Raw genomic sequence first — 21,497 nt, forward strand, 5'->3', positions numbered from 1 at the left:
TCCCACAGTGAGGCGCTCCCTCAGCACCGACCCTCCCACAGTGAGGCGCTCCCTCAGCACTGACCCTCCCACAGTGCGGCGCTCCCTCAGCACTGACCCTCCCACAGTGCGGCGCTCCCTCAGCACTGACCCTCCCACAGTGAGGCGCTCCCTCAGCACCGACCCTCCCACAGTGAGGCGCTCCCTCAGCACTGACCCTCCCACAGTGCGGCGCTCCCTCAGCACTGACCCTCCCACAGTGCGGCGCTCCCTCAGCACTGACCCTCCCACAGTGAGGCGCTCCCTCAGCACTGAGAGGGTGTCTCTGGGTGGTTCATGGTTAATAACATTTTCTGCCAGTTTGGACTTTGTGCGGTTTATTCTGGGCTAATGGGGCATTTGAAATTGATGACCTTTGGGAGATTGCTCACTCACAATAGTGACTGGAGATTCCATCTCATTCTTGCTGTGAATTTATTGGGCCTTTAATGAGCCTGTGTTCCACAGCAACGATTTATCCCCCTGAGTGGGACTTGTGACTTTAAACCAGCTTCTATTTACTGATTTAAACCCTCCTGAATTCCAAACAGTTCCTGCTTCTTGGCCCCAGTACCAGCAATTTCCTGGTCCCACATCACACCTTCCTTCAAGAGGGAACAGGCGTCAACTATTAGCTGCACTAGAATCCCTCGAGTGTCTGTGAGAGTGTGAGTGTGTGCGAGAGAGTGAGTGTGTGCGAGAGAGAGTGAGTGTGTGCGAGAGTGAGTGTGTGCGAGAGAGAGTGAGTGTGAGAGAGAGTGAGTGTGTGCGAGAGTGAGTGTGTGCGAGAGAGTGAGTGTGTGCGAGAGTGAGTGTGTGCGAGAGAGAGTGAGTGTGTGCAAGAGAGAGTGAGTGTGCAAGAGAGAGTGAGCGTGTGCGAGAGAGTGAGTGTGTGCGAGAGAGAGTGAGTGTGCGCGAGAGAGAGTGAGTGCACGAGAGTGAGTGTGCGCGAGAGAGTGAGTGTGTGCGAGAGTGAGTGTGCGCGAGAGAGAGTGAGTGTGCGAAAGAGAGAGTGAGTGTGTGCGAGAGAGAGTGAGTGTGTGCGAGAGAGAGTGTGTGCGAGAGAGAGCGTGAGTGTGTGCGAGAGAGAGTGAGTGTGTGCGAGAGAGAGCGTGAGTTTGTGCGAGAGAGAGAGTGAGTGTGTGCGAGAGAGAGCGTGAGTGTGTGCGAGAGAGTGTGTGCGAGTGGGTGTGTCAAAGTGTTTCTGTCTGTGTATCTGTGTGTGAGATCATGTGTGTGAGGGAATGTGTGTGCGTGCATGCGTGAGTGTACATGTGAGTGTGTGTCTGAGAGTGTGTGAGTGTGCAAATGAGTGAGCGTGCAAGCAAGAATTTGAGTGTGTGTACGAGTGTGCGTACAGATGTTCGTCACTCCTGCTTCAAGATGATGCGTAAAAACCATCTTCTGCTGCCACCGAGCTTTTGGATCGCCCGTCCCTGATATCTCCCGGTGTGTCTCGGGGTCAGATTCTGTCTGACTGACGCTGCTGTGAAAGAACACTTCTTTCTGAATCAGAGATATCGCTGCCGATTGAGATCAGATGGAGAGTAAAAGTCGGGAAGCCTCGCTCCAACCGTATAGGGGGTTTGGTGTTTCAGCAGCTGGAGTACTGCAAACAGTTCTGGTCTCCTCACCCTCACTGAAGGAGGGATCTACTCGCATCGGAGGGCATTCAGAGAAGGTTCACTGGGCCGATTCCTGGGGTGAAGCGGGGGGGTTTGTCTTATGAGGAAATGGTTGAGCAGGTCGGGGCCTGAACCCATTGGAGTTTAGAAGAATGAGAGGGGGATCTTATTGAAACATCTCAGATTCTGAGGGGGGGGTTGTTGACAGGGTGGATGCTGAGAGGATGATTCCCCCCTCATGGGGGGGAATCTAGAACTGTGGCGGGAGGCACAGTTTCAGAGTGAGGGGGGTTACGGATTAGATACGACCTTGTACAATGGGGGAGCAGGGATAGTGAGGGCCGAACGGCCTCCCCCTTCGCCCTGCTGAGCCTGTGCTCCAGGCAGGAGGGTGAGCGCGGGGTTAACGGAGTCCATTCCAGAGGGCTGGTTAATGAACGGTGAAGAGAATTGGTCCATTAGCTCCGTGCACTGATAGAGATCTCCATGACACGGCCCAGCGCTCAGTAAAGCCTGGGCCTCCAGGATGCTCGGACCTCAGCAGGATGTGAGTGAGTTAATGAGCTTCCCGTCCCCTCCTCATATCGACCAGGGCCATCGTGCAGGGTTCACATATCGGGAACGGACTCACGGGCTGGGGCTGGGGAGATACTTCCCAGGTGGGTTCGAGATCTAACTTGAGGACGTTACAAGGAGGCAGGGTTTAGATTGAGTGGAGACGGAAAGAACGTTCCCTCTTGTGGGGAGGGAGCAGCTCAAGAGGACATCAACAGTGCGGCGCTCCCTCAGCACTGACCCTCCCACAGTGCGGGGCTCCCTCAGCACTGACCCTCCCACAGTGCGGCGCTCCCTCAGCACTGACCCTCCCACAGTGCGACGTTCTCTCAGCACTGACCCTCCCGCAGTGCGGCACTCCCTCAGCACTGACCCTCCCACAGTGCGGCGCTCCCTCAGCACTGACCCTCCCACAGTGCGACGCTCCCTCAGCACTGACCCTCCCGCAGTGCGGCGCTCCCTCAACACCGACCCTCCCGCAGTGCGGCGCTCCCTCAGCACTGACCCTCCCGCAGTGCGGGGCTCCCTCAGCACTGACCCTCCCACAGTGCGGGGCTCCCTCAGCACTGACCCTCCCACAGTGCGGCGCTCCCTCAGCACTGACCCTCCCACAGTGCGACGCTCCCTCAGCACTGACCCTCCCGCAGTGCGGCGCTCCCTCAACACCGACCCTCCCGCAGTGCGGCGCTCCCTCAGCACTGACCCTCCCGCAGTGCGGCGCTCCCTCAGCACCGACCCTCCCGCAGTGCGGCGCTCCCTCAGCACTGATCCTCCCACAGTGCGGCGCTCCCTCAGCACTGATCCTCCCACAGTGCGGCGCTCCCTCAGCACTGACCCTCCCACAGTGCGGCGCTCCCTCAGCACCGACCCTCCCGCAGTGCGGCGCTCCCTCAGCACTGACCCTCCCACAGTGCGGCGCTCCCTCAGCACGGACCCTCCCGCAGTGCGGCGCTCCCTCAGCACTGACCCTCCCGCAGTGCGGCGCTCCCTCAGCACTGATCCTCCCGCAGTGCGGCGCTCCCTCAGCACTGACCCTCCCACAGTGCGGCGCTCACTCAGCAATGACCCTCCCACAGTGCGGCGCTCCCTCAGCACTGACCCTCCCGCAGTGCGGCGCTCCCTCAGCACTGACCCTCCCGCAGTGCGGCGCTCCCTCAGCACTGACCCTCCCGCAGTGCGGCGCTCCCTCAGCACTGACCCTCCCGCAGTGCGGTGCTCCCTCAGCACTGACCCTCCCGCAGTGCGGCGCTCCCTCAGCACTGACCCTCCCAGAGTGCGGCGCTCCCTCAGCACTGACCCTCCCACAGTGCGGCACTCCCTCAGCACTGACCCTCCCACAGTGCGGCGCTCCCTCAGCACCGACCCTCCCACAGTGCGGCGCTCCCTCAGCACTGACCCTCCCACAGTGCGGCGCTCCCTCAGCACTGACCCTCCCGCAGTGCGGCGCTCCCTCAGCACCGACCCTCCCGCAGTGCGGCGCTCCCTCAGCACTGACCCTCCCGCAGTGCGGCGCTCCCTCAGCACTGACCCTCCCACAGTGCGGCGCTCCCTCAGCACTGACCCTCCCACAGTGCGGCGCACCCTCAGCACTGACCCTCCCACAGTGCGGCGCACCCTCAGCACTGACCCTCCCACAGTGCGGCGCTCCCTCAGCACTGACCCTCCCACAGTGCGGCGCTCCCTCAGCACTGACCCTCCCACAGTGCGGCGCTCCCTCAGCACTGACCCTCCCACAGTGCGGTGCTCCCTCAGCACTGACCCTCCCACAGTGCGGCGCTCCCTCAGCACTGACCCTCCCACAGTGCAGCGCTCCCTCAGCACTGACCCTCCCACAGTGCGGCGCTCCCTCAGCACTGACCCTCCCACAGTGCGGCGCTCCCTCAGCACTGACCCTCCCACAGTGCGGCGCTCCCTCAGCACTGACCCTCCCACAGTGCGGCGCTCCCTCAGCACTGACCCTCCCACAGTGCGGCGCTCCCTCAGCACTGACCCTCCCACAGTGCGGCGCTCCCTCAGCACCGACCCTCCCACAGTGCGGCGCTCCCTCAGCACCGACCCTCCCACAGTGCGGCGCTCCCTCAGCACTGACCCTCCCACAGTGCGGCGCTCCCTCAGCACTGACCCTCCCACAGTGCGGCGCTCCCTCAGCACTGACCCTCCCACAGTGCGGCGCTCCCTCAGCACTGACCCTCCCACAGTGCGGCGCTCCCTCAGCACTGACCCTCCCACAGTGCGGCGCTCCCTCAGCACTGACCCTCCCACAGTGCGGTGCTCCCTGATAAATCCAATGGGGGTGGGGAATTGAGGAGAAAGCTCTTTTCACAGAGAGTGGGGCGAGTGTGGGAGTCGCTCCCACTGGGAGTGGTTGAGGTGAACCGTGTCAATGTGTTTTAGGGGGGAAGCTGGATAAACACATGGGGGAGAAAGGAATAGAAGGAGATGGGGAGGGGGGAGATGTTGTCAGGGAGTGTGGGGGGAGACTGGTGTTGGGCAGAAACGCTTGCATAGAGCATGGGGGCTGAATGGCCTGTGTAATCCTCCATATTGTCCGGTATCGAGTCCACAGAACAGGGAATATTCAGGCACACTCATCACTAACTGACTCACAACACACAGTTAGATACAGAGTAAAGCTCCCTCTACACTGTCCCCATCAAACACTCCCAGGACAGGTACAGCATGGGGTTAGATACAGAGTAAAGCTCCCTCTACACTGTCCCCCATCAAACACTCCCAGGACAGGTACAGCATGGGGTTAGATACAGAGTAAAGCTCCCTCTACACTGTCCCCATCAAACACTCCCAGGACAGGTACAGCACGGGGTTAGATACAGAGTAAAGCTCCCTCTACACTGTCCCCCATCAAACACTCCCAGGACAGGTACAGCATGGGGTTAGATACAGAGTAAAGCTCCCTCTACACTGTCCCCATCAAACACTCCCAGGACAGGTACAGCACGGGGTTAGATACAGAGTAAAGCTCCCTCTGCACTGTCCCCATCAAACACTCCCAGGACAGGTACAGCACGGGGTTAGATACAGAGTAAAGCTCCCTCTACACTGTCCCCATCAAACACTCCCAGGACAGGTACAGCACGGGGTTAGATACAGAGTAAAGCTCCCTCTACACTGTCCCCATCAAACACTCCCAGGACAGGTACAGCACGGGGTTAGATACAGAGTAAAGCTCCCTCTACACTGTCCCCATCAAACACTCCCAGGACAGGTGCAGCACGGGGTTAGATACAGAGTAAAGCTCCCTCTACACTGTCCCCATCAAACACTCCCAGGACAGGTACAGCACGGGGTTAGATACAGAGTAAAGCTCCCTCTACACTGTCCCCATCAAACACTCCCAGGACAGGTACAGCACGGGGTTAGATACAGAGTAAAGCTCCCTCTACACTGTCCCCATCAAACACTCCCAGGACAGGTACAGCACGGGGTTAGATACAGAGTAAAGCTCCCTCTACACTGTCCCCATCAAACACTCCCAGGACAGGTGCAGCACGGGGTTAGATACAGAGTAAAGCTCCCTCTACACTGTCCCCATCAAACACTCCCAGGACAGGTACAGCACGGGGTTAGATACAGAGTAAAGCTCCCTCTACACTGTCCCCATCAAACACTCCCAGGACAGGTGCAGCACGGGGTTAGATACAGAGTAAAGCTCCCTCTACACTGTCCCCATCAAACACTCCCAGGACAGGGACAGCACGGGGTTAGATACAGAGTAAAGCTCCCTCTACACTGTCCCCCATCAAACACTCCCAGGACAGGTACAGCACGGGGTTAGATACAGAGTAAAGCTCCCTCTACACTGTCCCCATATGTTTGAGTAATAAGCAGGTCAGGAGTTTCTGTTTGTGGGAATTTTATTGTTTTTTTTTAGAACGGTAACTCCTTGAGTTTGGGGATTTGGAAAATGGGATCAGAAGAACTCGCCTGAAACCGAAGCTGGTGTCTTGTTGTTGTTGCCCTGGAAACGGGATGCCCCAGACTGCTTTCCCTGTTGTCTATGAAGGAGAATGGAGTCGTTGTCATTCAGCCCCTTGTTTAGGCCGTGTCAAAGGTCAGTGGGAGTTCACCCATTGCGGATGTCATGCCTTGGGGTGAACCCTTCCATGGATGTGACATAGATGGCCCAGTGGGGGTGGTCCTTTCTCCCGCATCCCCTCGCCACCCACTTCCATCTCCCTGTCAATGCCATCTCAGCCACACCCCCTCCCATCACCAAAACCATGGGTTGCCCTTGTCGATCACGCCCCCCCATATCTGCCCCACCCTCTCCCAGTTCATCACCTCTCGCACAATGAGCAATGCCACGGAGGCCTTCTTGACGTCCTGCCCCTCCCTGCCACCCAATCCCCCTCAGGATCGATTAATGAGCCCTCGCACCGGGAGCAATGCCATGGAGTTACCCCGACGAGAATCCCATCCCACTCAGTGTCGATTCATGAGCCCTCGCACCGGGAGCAATGCCACGGAGTCACTCCGACGAGAATCCCACCCCTGCATCCCAACCCCCCCCACCCCTGCCCGCTCATTCCCTCCTGCTGGGTCCCCCCACAGGTTACTCCCTGTTGCCCATCGGCGGTGAATGGTCAGCACTGGGCCAGCCTCTTCCAGAGGAGACTCCGATGACGCAGCAAGCTAACCGCTGCCCAGCATTCCCGTGGACCAGACTCCCGGGATTGTCAACGTGACCCAGGTCATCTTCATTCTCATGGATCTGCAGCCAAACACGGAAGGAGAGAGATGGGAAAGAGCAGGAATTGGAATTGGATCACCAGACGTGTGTTTGAGATGCCATTCCCAAACCCTCACCAAAACCCTTCCATACAACACCCCTCACCCTGCCCCCTCACCGCCATCCTGCCCCACCTCACCCGCACCCTGCCCACCCTGCCCCTCCACCCCTCACCCTGCCCCCTCACCGCCATCCTGCCCCACCTCACCCGCACCCTGCCCACCCTGCCCCTCCACCCTTCACCCTGCCCCCTCACCACCATCCTGCCCCAACACTGCCCCCTTACTGTGTCCCCCCCACCCACACCCTCCCCAACCCGCCCCTCCACTCCTCACCCTGCCTCCTCACCACCATCCGGCTCCAACTCTGACCCCTCACCGTGCCCCCTCCTCTCCCGCACTCTCCCCACTCACCACCACCCTGCCCCTTCATCTCTCACCCTGCCTCCCACCACAACCCCCACCCCGTCCCCTCCCCTCTGCCCTGCCCCCTCACCTACTCTAGTTCCCTATCTCTGTAGCCTTCTTCAACCCCTACAACCCTCCCTCTGTAACCATCTCCAGCCCCTACAACCCTCCCTATCTCTGCAACCTCCTCCAGCCCCTCCAACCCTCCCTATCTCTGTAACCTCCTCCAGCCCCCACAACCCTCCCTATCTCTGTAACCTCCTCCAGCCCCCACAACCCTCCCCATCTCTGTAACCTCCTCCAGCCCCTATAACCCTCCCTATCTCTGTAACCTCCTCCAGCCCCTATAACCCTCCCTATCTCTGTAACCTCCTCCAGCCCCTACACCCCTCCCTATCTCTGTAACCTCCTCCAGCCCCCACAACCCTCCCTATCTCTGTAACCTCCTCCAGCCCCTACACACCTCCCTATCTCTCTAACCTCCTCCAGTCCCTATAACCCTCTCAAACTCTGTAACCTTCTCCAGTCCCTACAACCCTCCTTATCTCGGTGACCTCTTCCAGCCCCTACAGACCTCCCTTTTCAGAAGGCGTTTGACAAGGTGCCTCACAAGAGGTTATTACAGAAGGTCAGGGGGCATGGAGTTGGGGGTAGGGTGTTAGCGTGGATAGAGGACTGGTTGTCAAATAGGAGGCAGAGAGTGGGGGTCAATGGGTGCTATTCGGATTGGCGGTTGGTGACTAGTGGAGTGCCCCAGGGGTTGGTGCTGGGGCCTCAGCTATTTACCATTTATATAGATGGTCTGGAGGAGAGAACCGAGTGCAGGGTGTCAAAATTTGCTGATGACGCCAAGATTGGTGGAACGGCAAATTGTGCGGAGGGTGTGGAGAGTCTGCAGAAGGATCTAGATAGGCTGGGCGAATGGGCCAGGAAATGGCAAATGGAATTTAATGTTGGCAAATGTGAGGTTGTCCACTTTGGTAGGAATAATGGTAGGAAGGACTAATACTTACGTGGCGAAAAACTGCAGCAGGCGACGGTGCAGAGGGACCTCGGGGTCCTTGTGCATGAGTTGCAAAAACCCAGCCTGCAGGTGCAGCAGGTGGTCAGGAAGGCGAATGGGATGCTGGCCTTCATAGCGAGGGGGATTGAATATAAAAGTAGGGAGGTCTTGCTGCAACTGTATAGGGCATTGGTGAGGCCGCAGCTGGAGTACTGTGTGCAGTTTTGGTCGCCGCACTTACGCAAGGATATTTTGGCCTTGGAGGGAGTGCAGAGGAGGTTTACTAGGCTGATGCTGAAGTTGAGGGGGTTGAGCTATGAGGAGAGGCTGAATAAACTAGGCTTGTACTCGTTAGAGTTTAGAAGAATGAGGGGAGATCTCATTGAGACATATAAGATGTTGAATGGGATGGATAGGATAGAGGTGGAGAGGCTCTTCCCGCTCAGAAAGGACAGTAGGACTAGAGGGCACAGCCTCAAGATAAAGGGGGGGCGGTTTAGAATGGAGTTGAGGAGGAACTTCTTCACTCAAAGGGTGGTGAATCTCTGGAATTCTCTGCCCATTGAAGTGGTGGAGGCTGCCTCGCTAAATATTTTTAAGACGCGGGTTGATGGGTTTTTGATAGGAGAGGGGATTAAGGGTTATGGGGAGAGCACGGGAAAGTGGAACTGAGCCACGACAGATCAGCCATGATCTTACTGAATGGCGAGGCATGCTCCAGGGGCTAGATGGCCTACTCCTGCTCCTATTTCTTATGTTCTTATGTTCTATCTCTGTAACCTCCTCCAATCCCTACAACTCTCCCTATCTCTGTAATCCCCTTCAGCCTCACAACCCTCCTGACCTCAAAAACACATAAGCCCTGCTGAGGTCTTTGCCACACCTTTAGATCATACACTTGCGAAAGCAAATTACGCACACAGCAAGATCCCACAAACAACAGTTTTGGTAATGACCCTGACCGTCATTTGATTTTTTTTAAATGACGTGTGTTGAAAGCATTAACATCATCCCTCGGGCACACTTTTTGCAATAGTGGCAGTGGGAGGCGTTACATTCATCCAACACGACACACAGAGCCCTTGAGGAGGGAGTAGGAGTCAATCCCTCATCCCTAAAAATTACATCCCCGACAGTGCAGCGCTCCCTCAGCACTGACCCTCCCGCAGTGCGGCGCTCCCTCAGCACCGACCCTCCCGCAGTGCGGCGCTCCCTCAGCACTGACCCTCCCGCAGTGCGGCGCTCCCTCAGCACCGACCCTCCCGCAGTGCGGCACTCCCTCAGCACTGACCCTCCCGCAGTGCGGCGCTCCCTCAGCACCGACCCTCCCGCAGTGCGGCGCTCCCTCAGCACCGACCCTCCCGCAGTGCGGCGCTCCCTCAGCACCGATCCTCCCGCAGTGCGGCGCTCCCTCAGCACTGACCCTCCCGCAGTGCGGCGCTCCCTCAGCACCGATCCTCCCGCAGTGCGGCGCTCCCTCAGCACCGATCCTCCCGCAGTGCGGCGCTCCCTCAGCACTGACCCTTTCCACAGTGCGGTGCTCCCTCAGCACTGACCCTCCCGCAGTGCGGCGCTCCCTCAGCACTGACCCTCCCACAGTGCGGCGCTCCCTCAGTACCGACCCTCCCGCAGTGCGGCGCTCCCTCAGCACTGACCCTCCCACAGTGCGGCGCTCCCTCAGCACCGACCCTCCCACAGTGTGGCGCTCCCTGACCTCTCATATCTATGGAGTGTCGGACTTGCATCGCGACTCAAAGTCAAGTTGTGGGGGTTGGAATCCACGACACTCTGACCGCGAGTACAACTCAGCGGATCAGGCCCAGTCTTTGGCAGACTGTTGTGAGGTGGCGCACTCCCCATTTTACGTTCCAAAGTACTGCTTACCACAATGGAGCGCCCGATGATCGAATGGTGCCCCAGCTGTACTTGCGTCAATGTCTCGTGCACCGATCCATCTGGACTGGGCCGGACGTTCCCCAAATCACCGGCGTGGCTAAGGGCAGAGAAAACCAAAAGGTCACAGCGAACAGGGAGCATGTTCAGGTCGCTCGGGGCACCTGCCGAAGAAATGCTCGCTTCCTTCAGACATCTAGAACGTTCCGTAACACCTGGCCAACTCCTCGCTCAACGTGAGAGTTTGACGATCCCCGAGGCGCTTTGGTAACGGGATCGCTCGCATTCACATCTGCCCTGAAGAGTCGAATGGAAAACGATCGCTCATGTCGAAGGTTTCTCTTCATAACAACATGGGAATGGGAAAAAGAAGCGGGAGCCGGAGGTGGATCGACAAGGAAAATTTGATCTTACACGCAGCGAGTTACTGTGATCTGGATGGTGCGACCCGAGAGGGTGGGTGAGCAGATTCCCCCTCGAAAAAGGGGGGAATTGGATTAAATGCTGGGAGGGGAAAAATTTGCAGGGCTGTAGGGGCGGGAGAAAAGGATGGGCGGGGCGGAGTGTGTGGGGGTTCGCATTTGTTCAAAGGGGCTAGATCGGGGTGAATGGGCCGAACGACCTCTTCCAGTGCAGGGATGTTGTCAAATGTTCTCCAACGTTAAAGGAGATAAGATTCCAAAGTTCCCCAACCTAGTCTGACCTGAGCTTCAAAACCACCTGCCCCTCACCCATGGGGGAGGCAGTGGTGCTGTGGTATTGTCACTGGGTCTATATCCAGAGGCTCAGGGTGAATATTGAGGACCCAGGTTCGAATCCTGCCATGGCAGATGGTGGATAAAAAAAATCTGGAATTAAGAATCTGCTGACAACCATGGACGATTGCCAGAAAAACCCACTTGGTCCTTGAGGGAAGGAAGCACACACACCAAGCCCCCTTCCTCAATTGCCTACCTGCCGTGCCTCATGTTGTGTGGGTTGAAATGACCACCCAGTGATTCACAGCCATTGCTTAGGTCTCCAAATTCATGCACGTGCACAGCATGGGGCTTTCCACTGCTGCGAAACCCATCAAGATCGAACAAGATCTCTGTTCCGTTACCCCTCTACGAGATGAAAGAATTAATAACAGCACAGGGTTAGATACAGAGTAAAGCTCCCTCTACACTGTCCCCCATCAAACACTCCCAGGACAGGGACAGCACGGGGTTAGATACAGAGTAAAGCTCCCTCTACACTGTCCCCCATCAAACACTCCCAGGACAGGGACAGCACGGGGTTAGATACAGAGTAAAGCTCCCTCTACCCTGTCCCCCATCAAACACTCCCAGGACAGGTACAGCACGGGGTTAGATACAGAGTAAAGCTCCCTCTACACTGTCCCCATCAAACACTCCCAGGACAGGTACAGCACGGGGTTAGATACAGAGTAAAGCTCCCTCTACCCTGTCCCCCATCAAACACTCCCAGGACAGGTACAGCACGGGGTTAGATACAGAGTAAAGCTCCCTCTACCCTGTCCCCCATCAAACACTCCCAGGACAGGTACAGCACGGGGTTAGATACAGAGTAAAGCTCCCTCTACACTGTCCCCATCAAACACTCCCAGGACAGGTACAGCACGGGGTTAGATACAGAGTAAAGCTCCCTCTACACTGTCCCCCATCAAACACTCCCAGGACAGGTACAGCATGAGGTTAGATACAGAGTAAAGCTCCCTCTACACTATCCCCATCAAACACTCCCAGGACAGGGACAGCACGGGGTTAGATACAGAGTAAAGCTCCCTCTACACTGTCCCCATCAAACACTCCCAGGACCGGGACAGCACGGGGTTAGATGCAGAGTAAAGCTCCCTCTACACTGTCCCCATCAAACACTCCCAGGACAGGTACAGCACGGGGTTAGATGCAGAGTAAAGCTCCCTCTACACTGTCCCCATCAAACACTCCCAGGACAGGTACAGCACGGGGTTAGATGCAGAGTAAAGCTCCCTCTACACTGTCCCCATCAAACACTCCCAGGACAGGGACAGCACGGGGTTAGATACAGAGTAAAGCTCCCTCTACACTGTCCCCATCAAACGTTCCCAGGACAGGTACAGCACGGGGTTAGATACAGAGTAAAGCCCCCTCTACACTGTCCCCATCAAACACTCCCAGGACAGGGACAGCACGGGGTTAGATACAGAGTAAAGCTCCCTCTACACTGTCCCCATCAAACACTCCCAGGACAGGGACAGCACGGGGTTAGATACAGAGTAAAGCTCCCGCTACACTGTCTGTAACCTCAAACTGTTGGGAGTGATGATATATCAGTGATAGCTCCTGTTCCACACATCTCTCTGTATGAGGTGTCCAATTGAGATGTTGGTGTGGAATTGGGAAGGCAGCGGATTTGAACTGGAGACTGAATCCGCTGGAGACTTCCCTCCCCCGGCTTGTCCCCCAGGCGGCCAATGGCCTCTTCCTCTGTAGCCGACAGTCACCCCTTCTCCCGCACGTCGCTGTCTCAGGAGAGTTTGGCAGTTGGCAAGGTCCCGGAGTACATTATGAGTAGTGGGCCAGATCCCTGCCCAGAGCTCTTGCCCCATCGCCTGGTCACTGAGATACCCCCACCCCCACTTTCTTCCCCCTCACCCCGGCAGCTTTGAACAACCACGGCCGCAATTCTGTACCCCCACCCTGTGTTGACATACCTGCCTCCGGAGGCGAATCTCCCCAGTGATGTTGTTGGCGTCCTCTGCGCCCAGTCTGGGGTTGGGCTGAACGTGGCAGATGGCGTGGTCCAGCGGATGCCCGCGCTCCCAGCGGGGCCCACGCTCCCACGAGTGCCGGTGCTCCCAGTGGGGCCCACGCTCCCGAGGATGGCCGTTGCCCGGTGGCTGTCCACGGCCCACCTGGAATGAACCACAATGAATGTCTGCTCCGTCAACCCGGTGCCTCCTCAGAGGTGAGAGGAGGAATGGCATTGTTTAGCCGGAGGCCCCCCCCCTCTGGACTGGGAGCCATGGCAACCAGCAGCCTCGTCCGGGCCTACAAGGCCTGAATTGGAAGCAAACCTGGCATAGCTCACGGCCGCTGAGCATCTCAAAGTGCATCACCACCGGTTAGGTACCTTTGGGTGTGAGGTCACTGCTGTCGAGTAGGAAACCAACTCACGCACAGAAAGATCCCGCAAACAGCAGCATATTAAATGACTGCGATCACCTGTTGTTCAGTGCCCTCGGTTGAGGGAATGTTGTTCGCCCCCTTGGACATTGAGGAAGGGACTCCGCTGAATGCTGCCCCTCCTTTCCCCACCCTCCACCCCCTCCGATCCCACCCCAAAGCATGGCCCCCTACACATTTCCAATAGTGCTGACATTTTATCCACCTGAACAGGCAGCTCACGCCTCCATTTCACACCTCATCAGAAATTAAGCATGTTTGACTTTGCAGCACTCCCTCAGCACCGACCCTCCCACAGTGCGGCGCTCCCTCAGCACTGACCCTCCCACCGTGCGGTGCTCCCTCAGCACTGACCCTCCCACAGTGCGGCGCTCCCTCAGCACTGACCCTCCCACAGTGCGGTGCTCCCTCGGCACCGACCCTCCCACAGTGCGGCGCTCCCTCAGCACTGACCCTCCCACAGTGCGGCGCTCCCTCAGCACTGACCCTCCCACAGTGCGGCGCTCCCTCAGCACTGACCCTCCCACAGTGCGGCGCTCCCTCGGCACCGACCCTCCCACAGTGCGGCGCTCCCTCAGCACTGACCCTCCCGCAGTGCGGTGCTCCCTCGGCACCGACCCTCCCACAGTGCGGCGCTCCCTCAGCACTGACCCTCCCCACAGTGCGGCGCTCCCTCAGCACTGACCCTCCCACAGTGCGGCGCTCCCTCAGCACTGACCCTCCCACAGTGCGGCGCTCCCTCGGCACTGACCCTCCCACAGTGCGGCTCTCCCTCAGCACTGACCCTCCCACAGTGCGGCGCTCCCTCAGCACTGACCCTCCCACAGTGCGGCGCTCCCTCAGCACTGACCCTCCCACAGTGCAGTGCTCCCTCGGCACTGACCCTCCCACAGTGCAGCGCTCCCTCAGCACTGACCCTCCCACAGTGCAGTGCTCCCTCGGCACTGACCCTCCCACAGTGCAGCGCTCCCTCAGCAGTGACCCTCCCACAGTGCGGCGCTCCCTCAGCACTGACCCTCCCACAGTGCGGCGCTCCCTCAGCACTGACCCTCCCACAGTGCGGCGCTCCCTCAGCACTGACCCTCCCACAGTGCGGCGCTCCCTCAGCACTGACCCACAGTGCGGCGCTCCCTCAGCACTGATCCTCCCATAGTGCGGCCCTCCCTCAGCACTGACCCTCCCACAGTGCAGTGCTCCCTCAGCACTGACCCTCCCACAGTGTGGTGCTCCCTCAGCACTGACCCTCCCACAGTGCGGCGCTCCCTCAGCACTGACCCTCCCACAGTGCGGCGCTCCCTCAGCACTGACCCTCCCGCAGTGCGGTGCTCCCTCGGCACCGACCCTCCCACAGTGCGGTGCTCCCTCAGCACTGACCCTCCCACAGTGCGGCGCTCCCTCAGCACTGACCCTCCCACAGTGCGGCGCTCCCTCAGCACTGACCCTCCCACAGTGCGGCGCTCCCTCAGCACTGACCCTCCCACAGTGCGGCGCTCCCTCAGCACTGACCCTCTCACAGTGCGGCGCTCCCTCAGCACTGACCCTCCCACAGTGCGGCGCTCCCTCAGCACGGACCCTCCCACAGTGCGGCGCTCCCTCAGCACTGACCCTCCCACAGTGCGGCGCTCCCTCAGCACTGACCCTCCCACAGTGCGGCGCTCCCTCGGCACCGACCCTCCCACAGTGCGGCGCTCCCTCAGCACTGACCCTCCCGCAGTGCGGTGCTCCCTCGGCACCGACCCTCCCACAGTGCGGCGCTCCCTCAGCACTGACCCTCCCCACAGTGCGGCGCTCCCTCAGCACTGACCCTCCCACAGTGCGGCGCTCCCTCAGCACTGACCCTCCCACAGTGCGGCGCTCCCTCGGCACTGACCCTCCCACAGTGCGGCTCTCCCTCAGCACTGACCCTCCCACAGTGCGGCGCTCCCTCAGCACTGACCCTCCCACAGTGCGGCGCTCCCTCAGCACTGACCCTCCCACAGTGCGGCGCTCCCTCGGCACTGACCCTCCCACAGTGCGGCGCTCCCTCGGCACTGACCCTCCCACAGTGCGGCGCTCCCTCAGCACTGACCCTCCCACAGTGCGGCGCTCCCTCAGCACTGACCCTCCCACAGTGCGGCGCTCCCTCAGCACTGACCCTCCCACAGTGCGGCGCTCCCTCAGCACTGACCCTCCCACAGTGCGGCGCTCCTTTGAAAAGCACTGGGCCAAGGTTATTGAGCTCAACATGCTGGCGTGGGGTCCCAAACCCGCACTCGGAGACGGGAGTGGGAGCCGGCGGTTCATGGCGGTTGCTTCCTGGGGGAAGGCATTAGGTGCTAATCTCCATTTGTCAGTAGTCTGGGGAGTCAGGCAAGAGATGACACTCTAGGCCCAAGGCTCCCGAGTTTTAAGGGCGCCTGTCGTCAGCGGCCACGCACTCAGTGGGGTACACGAGACGGAGAGAGCCGGAACATTCCGCAGGGTGAACTGTACGGTTGACCTACCCCTTCGCCATGTCTCCTGTTTTCATCAGGCCTCCTGGCGTTGTCACATCCACAGTCTGTCCACAAGATAGGAGAAGAGTTAGCATCGTCCACCTCTCTGGTGACAACATCTTCCCTCTTTCCTTAACCCCACATCCTGCTCCCACACAGGTAAGATGGAGGACGAGATGGTGAGCCATCCTTACGCAGGCCATTCAGCCCCATCTACTGTCCCCTGTGACTCTCCTGTGCATCACTCCAATCAGTGTCCCCTTCCCCGCCACACCTCCCTGCCCCTTGGCAAGTTTAAGTCCCTCAAATGCCCCCCTCCAATTTCCTCAAAATGGTTCAGTCTCCCCTTCAGCCCACCACCCCCCCCAACCCCTCTCCTTTCTCAGAAGGCTAAGGAAATTTGGCATGTTCGCTCCAACTCTCACCAACTTCTTCAGATGTACATAGGAGAAAAGTAAAATTAGTCACAAGTCAGGCTTACATTAACACTGCAACGAAGTTAATGTGAAATTCCCCTCGTCGCCACACTCCGGCGCCTGTTTGGGTCATTGCACCCTAACCAGTGTGTCTTTCGGATTGTGGGAGGAAACCGGAGCACCCGGAGGAAACCCACGCAGACACGGGGAGAATGTGCAAACTCCCCACAGACAGTGACCCAAGTTGGGAATCGAACCCGGGTCCCTGGCGCTATAAAGCAGCCATGCTAACTAACCACTGTGCCAATGGGCATTCTTTCTGGTTGTACGGTTCCTGCTCTGCCCAAGACCGCAAGGAACTACAAAGGGTTGTGAATGTAACCCAATCCATCACACAAAGCAGCCTCCCATCCACTGACTCCGTCTACACTTCCCGCTGTCTCGGCAAAGCAGCCAGCAGAATTAAGGATCCCCACGCACCCCGGACATTCTCTCTTCCACTTCTTCCGTTGGGAAAAAGATACAAAACATACCAACCAACTCAAGAACAGCTTCTTCCTTGCTATCATCAGACTTTTGAATGGATCTACCTTGTGTTAAGTTGATCTTTCTCTCCATCCTAGCTATGACTGGAACACTACATTCTGCACTCTCTTGGCAAGTCACGTTGCAGCTTTATAGAACCTTAGTTAGGCCACACTTGGAATATTGTGTTCAATTCTGGTCGCCACACTATCAGAAGGATGTGGAAGCTTTGGAGAGGGTACAGAAAGATTTACCAGGATGTTGCCTGCTATGGAGGGCATTTGCTATGTGGAGAGGTTGGAGGAACTTGGTTTGCTCTCACTGGAGCGACGGAGGTTGAGGGACGACCTGAAGTCTACAAGATTACGAGGGGCATGGACAAAGTGGATAGTCAGAAGCTTTTTCCCAGGGTGGTAATTACTTGGGGTGGTCAATTACTAGGGGGCACAGGTTTAAGGGGCAAGGTTTAAAGGAGATGTACGAGGCAAGTTTTTCAGACAGAGGGTGGTGGGTGCCTGGAACTCGCTGCCGGGGGGAGTGGATTTGACAGTGACTTTTAAGGAGCGTCTTGACAAATAAAAAAATGTACATACACGCAGGCTCGGAGGGTTAGTTCCTGTGCTATAATTCTCTTTGTTCTTTCCTTCTCTATGAACTGTATGCTTTGTCTGTCTAGCGTGTGAGAAACAGTACTTTTCATGGTATACTAATACACGTGACAATAATCAATCAACAGAAATCAAACACCGTTGTAGAAGTGAGCGCCCCATTGTTACAACTTGTTGTGTTAATTTCTTCCTCACCTCCTCCCTCTCCCCCCCCCACCATCCGTCAGTCCTTGTGCCCTCCGTCAGTTAGATCAACCTCTCCTTACCACCCTTGTCTAAACCAGTTCTTAGCCTGTCTGCACCCCCATGTTGACCCACTCCCAGGAGTGACGAACAACCCCCCCCCCCCCAACTTCTTTCCAGCTGAATTCTGTCCCCTAAAAATGCCCCCCACCCATCCACCTATCCCGGAATCAGTCTCGTAATTCTCCCTCTGCACTCTCTCTCTGTCTCTCTCGGGACTTCCCATCGTAAGGAATAGGGACAGGAGGAGGATGCCATTCAGCCCCTCGAGCTCACTCCGCCATTCAGCAGGGTCAGGGTTGAACGCCAGGTTAAAGGAAGGCTGTTCCTTCAGAGGAAAGCAGCACTGAAGGCGACAGTTGGCATTTTGAGGGTGGGTGAGATGCCACCGGGCATCGTGAGGGGCACGGATCCGCTTCCTGGGGGTGTGGATGGAGCTGGGGGGAGTGGAGGGTGCGTGCCCCTGTCCTCAAGCCTCACCCACCTGATTTCTCAAAACTTTTTTTGGACCCTCTTGCTGGTATTGAGTTATTTGTTAGAATTGTCACATAAAAGACTCTGCCCCCCCCCCACCCACAGCTCTCTGTGGCAAAGACTTCCAGAAACATCCTTCCTCTGCAGAGTGGAGATCACACAAGAGGACAGGGATCGTGTGTGAGGGGGAGCAGAGAGAGAGGGGGAGCAGAGAGAGAGGGGGAGCAGAGAGAGAGGGAGAGCAGAGAGAGAGGGAGAGCAGAGACAGAGGGAGAGCAGAGACAGAGGGAGAGCAGAGACAGAGGGCAAGCAGAGAGAGAGGGGGAGCAGAGAGAGAGGGAGAGCAGAGAGAGAGGGAGAGCAGAGAGAGAGGGACAGCAGAGAGAGAGAAAGAGAGAGGAGAGCAGAGAGAGAGAAAGAGTAGAGAGAGAGGGAGAGCAGAGAGAGAAAGAGTAGAGAGAGAGGGAGAGCAGAGAGAGAGGGGGAGCAGAGAGGGGGAGCAGAGAGAGAGGGAGAGCAGAGAGGGGGAGCAGACAGAGAGGGGGAGCAGAGAGAGAGAAAGAGTAGAGAGAGAGGGAGAGCAGAGAGAGAGGGAGAGCAGAGAGCGAGGGACAGCAGAGAGAGAGAGAGGGAGAGAGGGAAGGAGAGCAGAGAGAGAGGGAGAGCAGAGAGAAAGAGAGAAAGAGCAGAGAGAGAGGGAGAGAGCAGAGAGAGAGGGAAGGAGAGCAGAGAGAGAGAGAGGGAGAGAGAGAGAGTGAGAGAGAGAGAGGGAGAGAGGAGAGAGGGAGAGAGAGAGAGGGGAGAGGAGAGCAGAGAGAGAGGGAGAGCAGAGAGAAAGAGCAGAGAGAGAGGGAGATCAGAGAGAGAGGGAGAGAGCAGAGAGAGAGAGAGAGAGAGGGAAGGAGAGAGAGAGAGGGAGAGAGAGAGAGGGAGAGAGAGAGGGGAGAGGGAGAGCAGAGAAGAGCAGAGAGAGAGGGAGATCAGAGAGAGAGGGAGAGAGAGCAGAGAGAGAGAGCAGAGAGAGAGAGAGAGAGGAGAGAGAGAGGGAGAGAGGGAGAGAGGGAGAGAGAGAGAGGGGAGAGGGAGAGCAGAGAGAAAGAGCAGAGAGAGAGGGAGATCAGAGAGAGAGGGAGAGAGCAGAGAGAGAGAGAGAGCAGAGAGAGGGAAGGAGAGAGGAAGAGAGAGAGCAGAGAGAGAGGGAGAGAGCAGAGAGAGAGAGGGAGAGAGCAGAGAGAGGGAAGAGAGAGAGGAGAGAGCAGAGAGAGAGAGAGAGGGAGAGAGCAGAGAGAGGGAAGGAGAGAGGGAAGGAGAGCAGAGAGAGAGAGAGGGAGAGAGCAGAGAGAGAGAAAGAGGGAGAGCAGAGAGAGAGAGAGAGGAGAGAGAGGGAGAGAGCAGACAGAAAGAGAGAGAGCAGAGAGAGGAGAGAGAGAGCAGAGAGAGAGAGGGAGAGCAGAGAGCAGAGAGAGAAAGATGGGAGAGCAGAGAGAAAGAGAGAGAGAGAGAGCAGAGAGAGGGGAAGCAGAGAAAGGGGAAGCAGGAAGAAGAGGAGAGAAGGGGAGCAGAGAGAAGAGGGGAGCAGAGAAGAGGGGAGCAGAGAGAAGAGGGAGAGGGATAGAGAGAGGGAGACCAGCGAGAGGGGGAGAGTGTGAGAGAGAGAGCAGAACGAGAGCAGAGAAAGTGAAAAAATGAAGGTGATGGAGAGCGAGAGTGAGCAAGATCAAAAGAGAGATTAAATGTGAGAGAGTGTGAGTGAGATAAAGAGAAGGTGAGAGAAATAGAATGAGGGTGAAGGAAAAAGAAAAAGAGATTGAGAGAGTGAAATGGAACGCAGCAGAGAAGAATGAGGGAGAGACAGAGAGACATAGAGAATGAGACAAAAGTCAGAGAGATGACCAGACAAGCAAGGAGTGATAGGGGAGACACAGGAGAGTGACAGAGGGGGAGAGAGAGATGCAGGCGGGGGGAGAGAAAGGGGCAGGGAGAGAGAGAGAGGGGCAGAGACGGGGGAGAGAGAGGGGGCAAACAGGAAGAGAGGGGCAAACGGGGAGAGCGAGAGGGGCAGGCAGGGGAAGGGAGAGAGGCAGGCAGGGGAGAGAAAGGAGAAGACAGGGGGAGAGAGGGAGAGAGAGAGAGAAAAACAGGGGGAAAGCGGAAAGAGAGAGATGGAGGAGAGAGAGACAGAGACTGGGAAAGAGCAAGAGACAGGGAGCGAGACAGAGAGAGGAAAAGGGGGTGAGAGAGAAGGGGGGGAGAGAGAAACGGGGGGAGAGAGAAGGGGGAGAGAGAACGGGGGGGAGAGAGAAGGGGAGAGAGAAGGGGGGAGAGAGAAGGGGGAGAGAGAACGGGGGGAGAGAGAAGGGGGGAGAGAGAACGGGGCGGGGGAGAGAGAAGGGGGAGAGAGAACGGGGCGGGGGAGAGAGAAGGGGGGAGAGAGAACGGGGCGGGGGAGAGAGAAGGGGGAGAGAGAACGGGGCGGGGAGAGAGAAAGGGGGGAGAGAGAGAACGGGGGGAGAGAGAACAGGGCGGGGGAGAGAGAAGGGGGAGACAGAACAGGGTGGGGGGAGAGAGAAGGGGGAGAGAGAACAGGGGTGGGGGCAAAGAGAAGGGAGAGAGAGAGGGGGAGAGAGAGAACGGGGAGAGAAAGAGGGAGAAAGAGGGAGAGTAGGAGGGACAGGGAGAGAAAAAATGGAGAGACAGGGAGAGAGAAGACACAGGGAGAGAAGAGACAGGGAAAGACAGGGGATGGGGTGAGACAGAAAGAGGAGAGACAGAAAGGGGGAGACAGGGGATGGGGTGAGACAGAAAGAGGGAGAGACAGAAAGGGGAGACAGGGGAGAAGTAGATTATCTGGATAACTGGTCAGGAATATAACAGCACTCGTGCTCTGTGACTCTCCTATTCGAGTTACATACCCCTCCTGCTGTGAACAGCACTGAGATGAGCAAGGCAGACAGCTAGGCATACAGCAGTAACACACAGAGCTTCATTGCTGTGAATGGTGACTGTGGAATACAGGCAGAGTCACCTTGTCTATCTGACCCTGACCCCATCAATCATTAACCTTCCACTGATAGAGGGAGGAGATAGTCACTGTCATTATCACGAGGCTCTAACAGTCCTGACCCCCATACACCCCGAGCTTTCACACTAACAGGCCAGACTCTGGCAGCCATTCCACCACAGGATGCATCACAAATCCCCAGGACACACCCAGCGTTGTCCATTGGAGGTCCACTGACAGGGTCACTGCTGAGGGAGCACTGCACTGCGGGAGGGTCGGTGCCTGAGGGAGCACCGCACTGTGGGAGGGTCAGTGCTGAGGGAGCACCGCACTGT

General features: G+C 57.6%; 1 protein-coding gene across 1 annotated transcript; it reads right to left on the minus strand.

Annotated features, from left to right (window-relative positions):
* Positions 1-6,754: 6,754 nt before the first annotated feature.
* On the minus strand, positions 6,755-13,222 carry LOC145340494 (uncharacterized). The gene is made up of 4 exons (XM_080184962.1): positions 12,950-13,222; positions 11,206-11,357; positions 10,243-10,351; positions 6,755-6,930 (listed from the first exon to the last, which is right to left on the minus strand). The coding sequence occupies exons 1-4, from the start codon at positions 13,220-13,222 to the stop codon at positions 6,772-6,774; spliced, it is 693 nt and encodes a 230-aa protein (XP_080041088.1). The 3' UTR covers positions 6,755-6,771.
* Between the last annotated feature and the right edge of the window lie 8,275 nt (positions 13,223-21,497).

The sequence above is a fragment of the Carcharhinus amblyrhynchos genome, unplaced genomic scaffold (genome assembly GCF_965287045.1).
Source record: "Carcharhinus amblyrhynchos unplaced genomic scaffold, sCarAmb.v2.hapA chromosome_1069, whole genome shotgun sequence".
Taxonomy (NCBI): Eukaryota; Metazoa; Chordata; class Chondrichthyes; order Carcharhiniformes; family Carcharhinidae; genus Carcharhinus; species Carcharhinus amblyrhynchos.

Bases quoted from the DNA above. Each gene is read 5' to 3' on its own strand.
- LOC145340494 (XM_080184962.1), bottom strand. From the start codon at position 13,222: ATGCCATTCCTCCTCTCACCTCTGAGGAGGCACCGGGTTGACGGAGCA. The intron at 11,358-12,949 runs GTATGTCAACAC...TTCATCTCGTAG, and splicing joins AGATTCGCCTCCGGAGGCAG to AGGGGTAACGGAACAGAGAT. The intron at 6,931-10,242 runs GTAAGCAGTACT...GTTTGGCTGCAG, and splicing joins TCATCGGGCGCTCCATTGTG to ATCCATGAGAATGAAGATGA.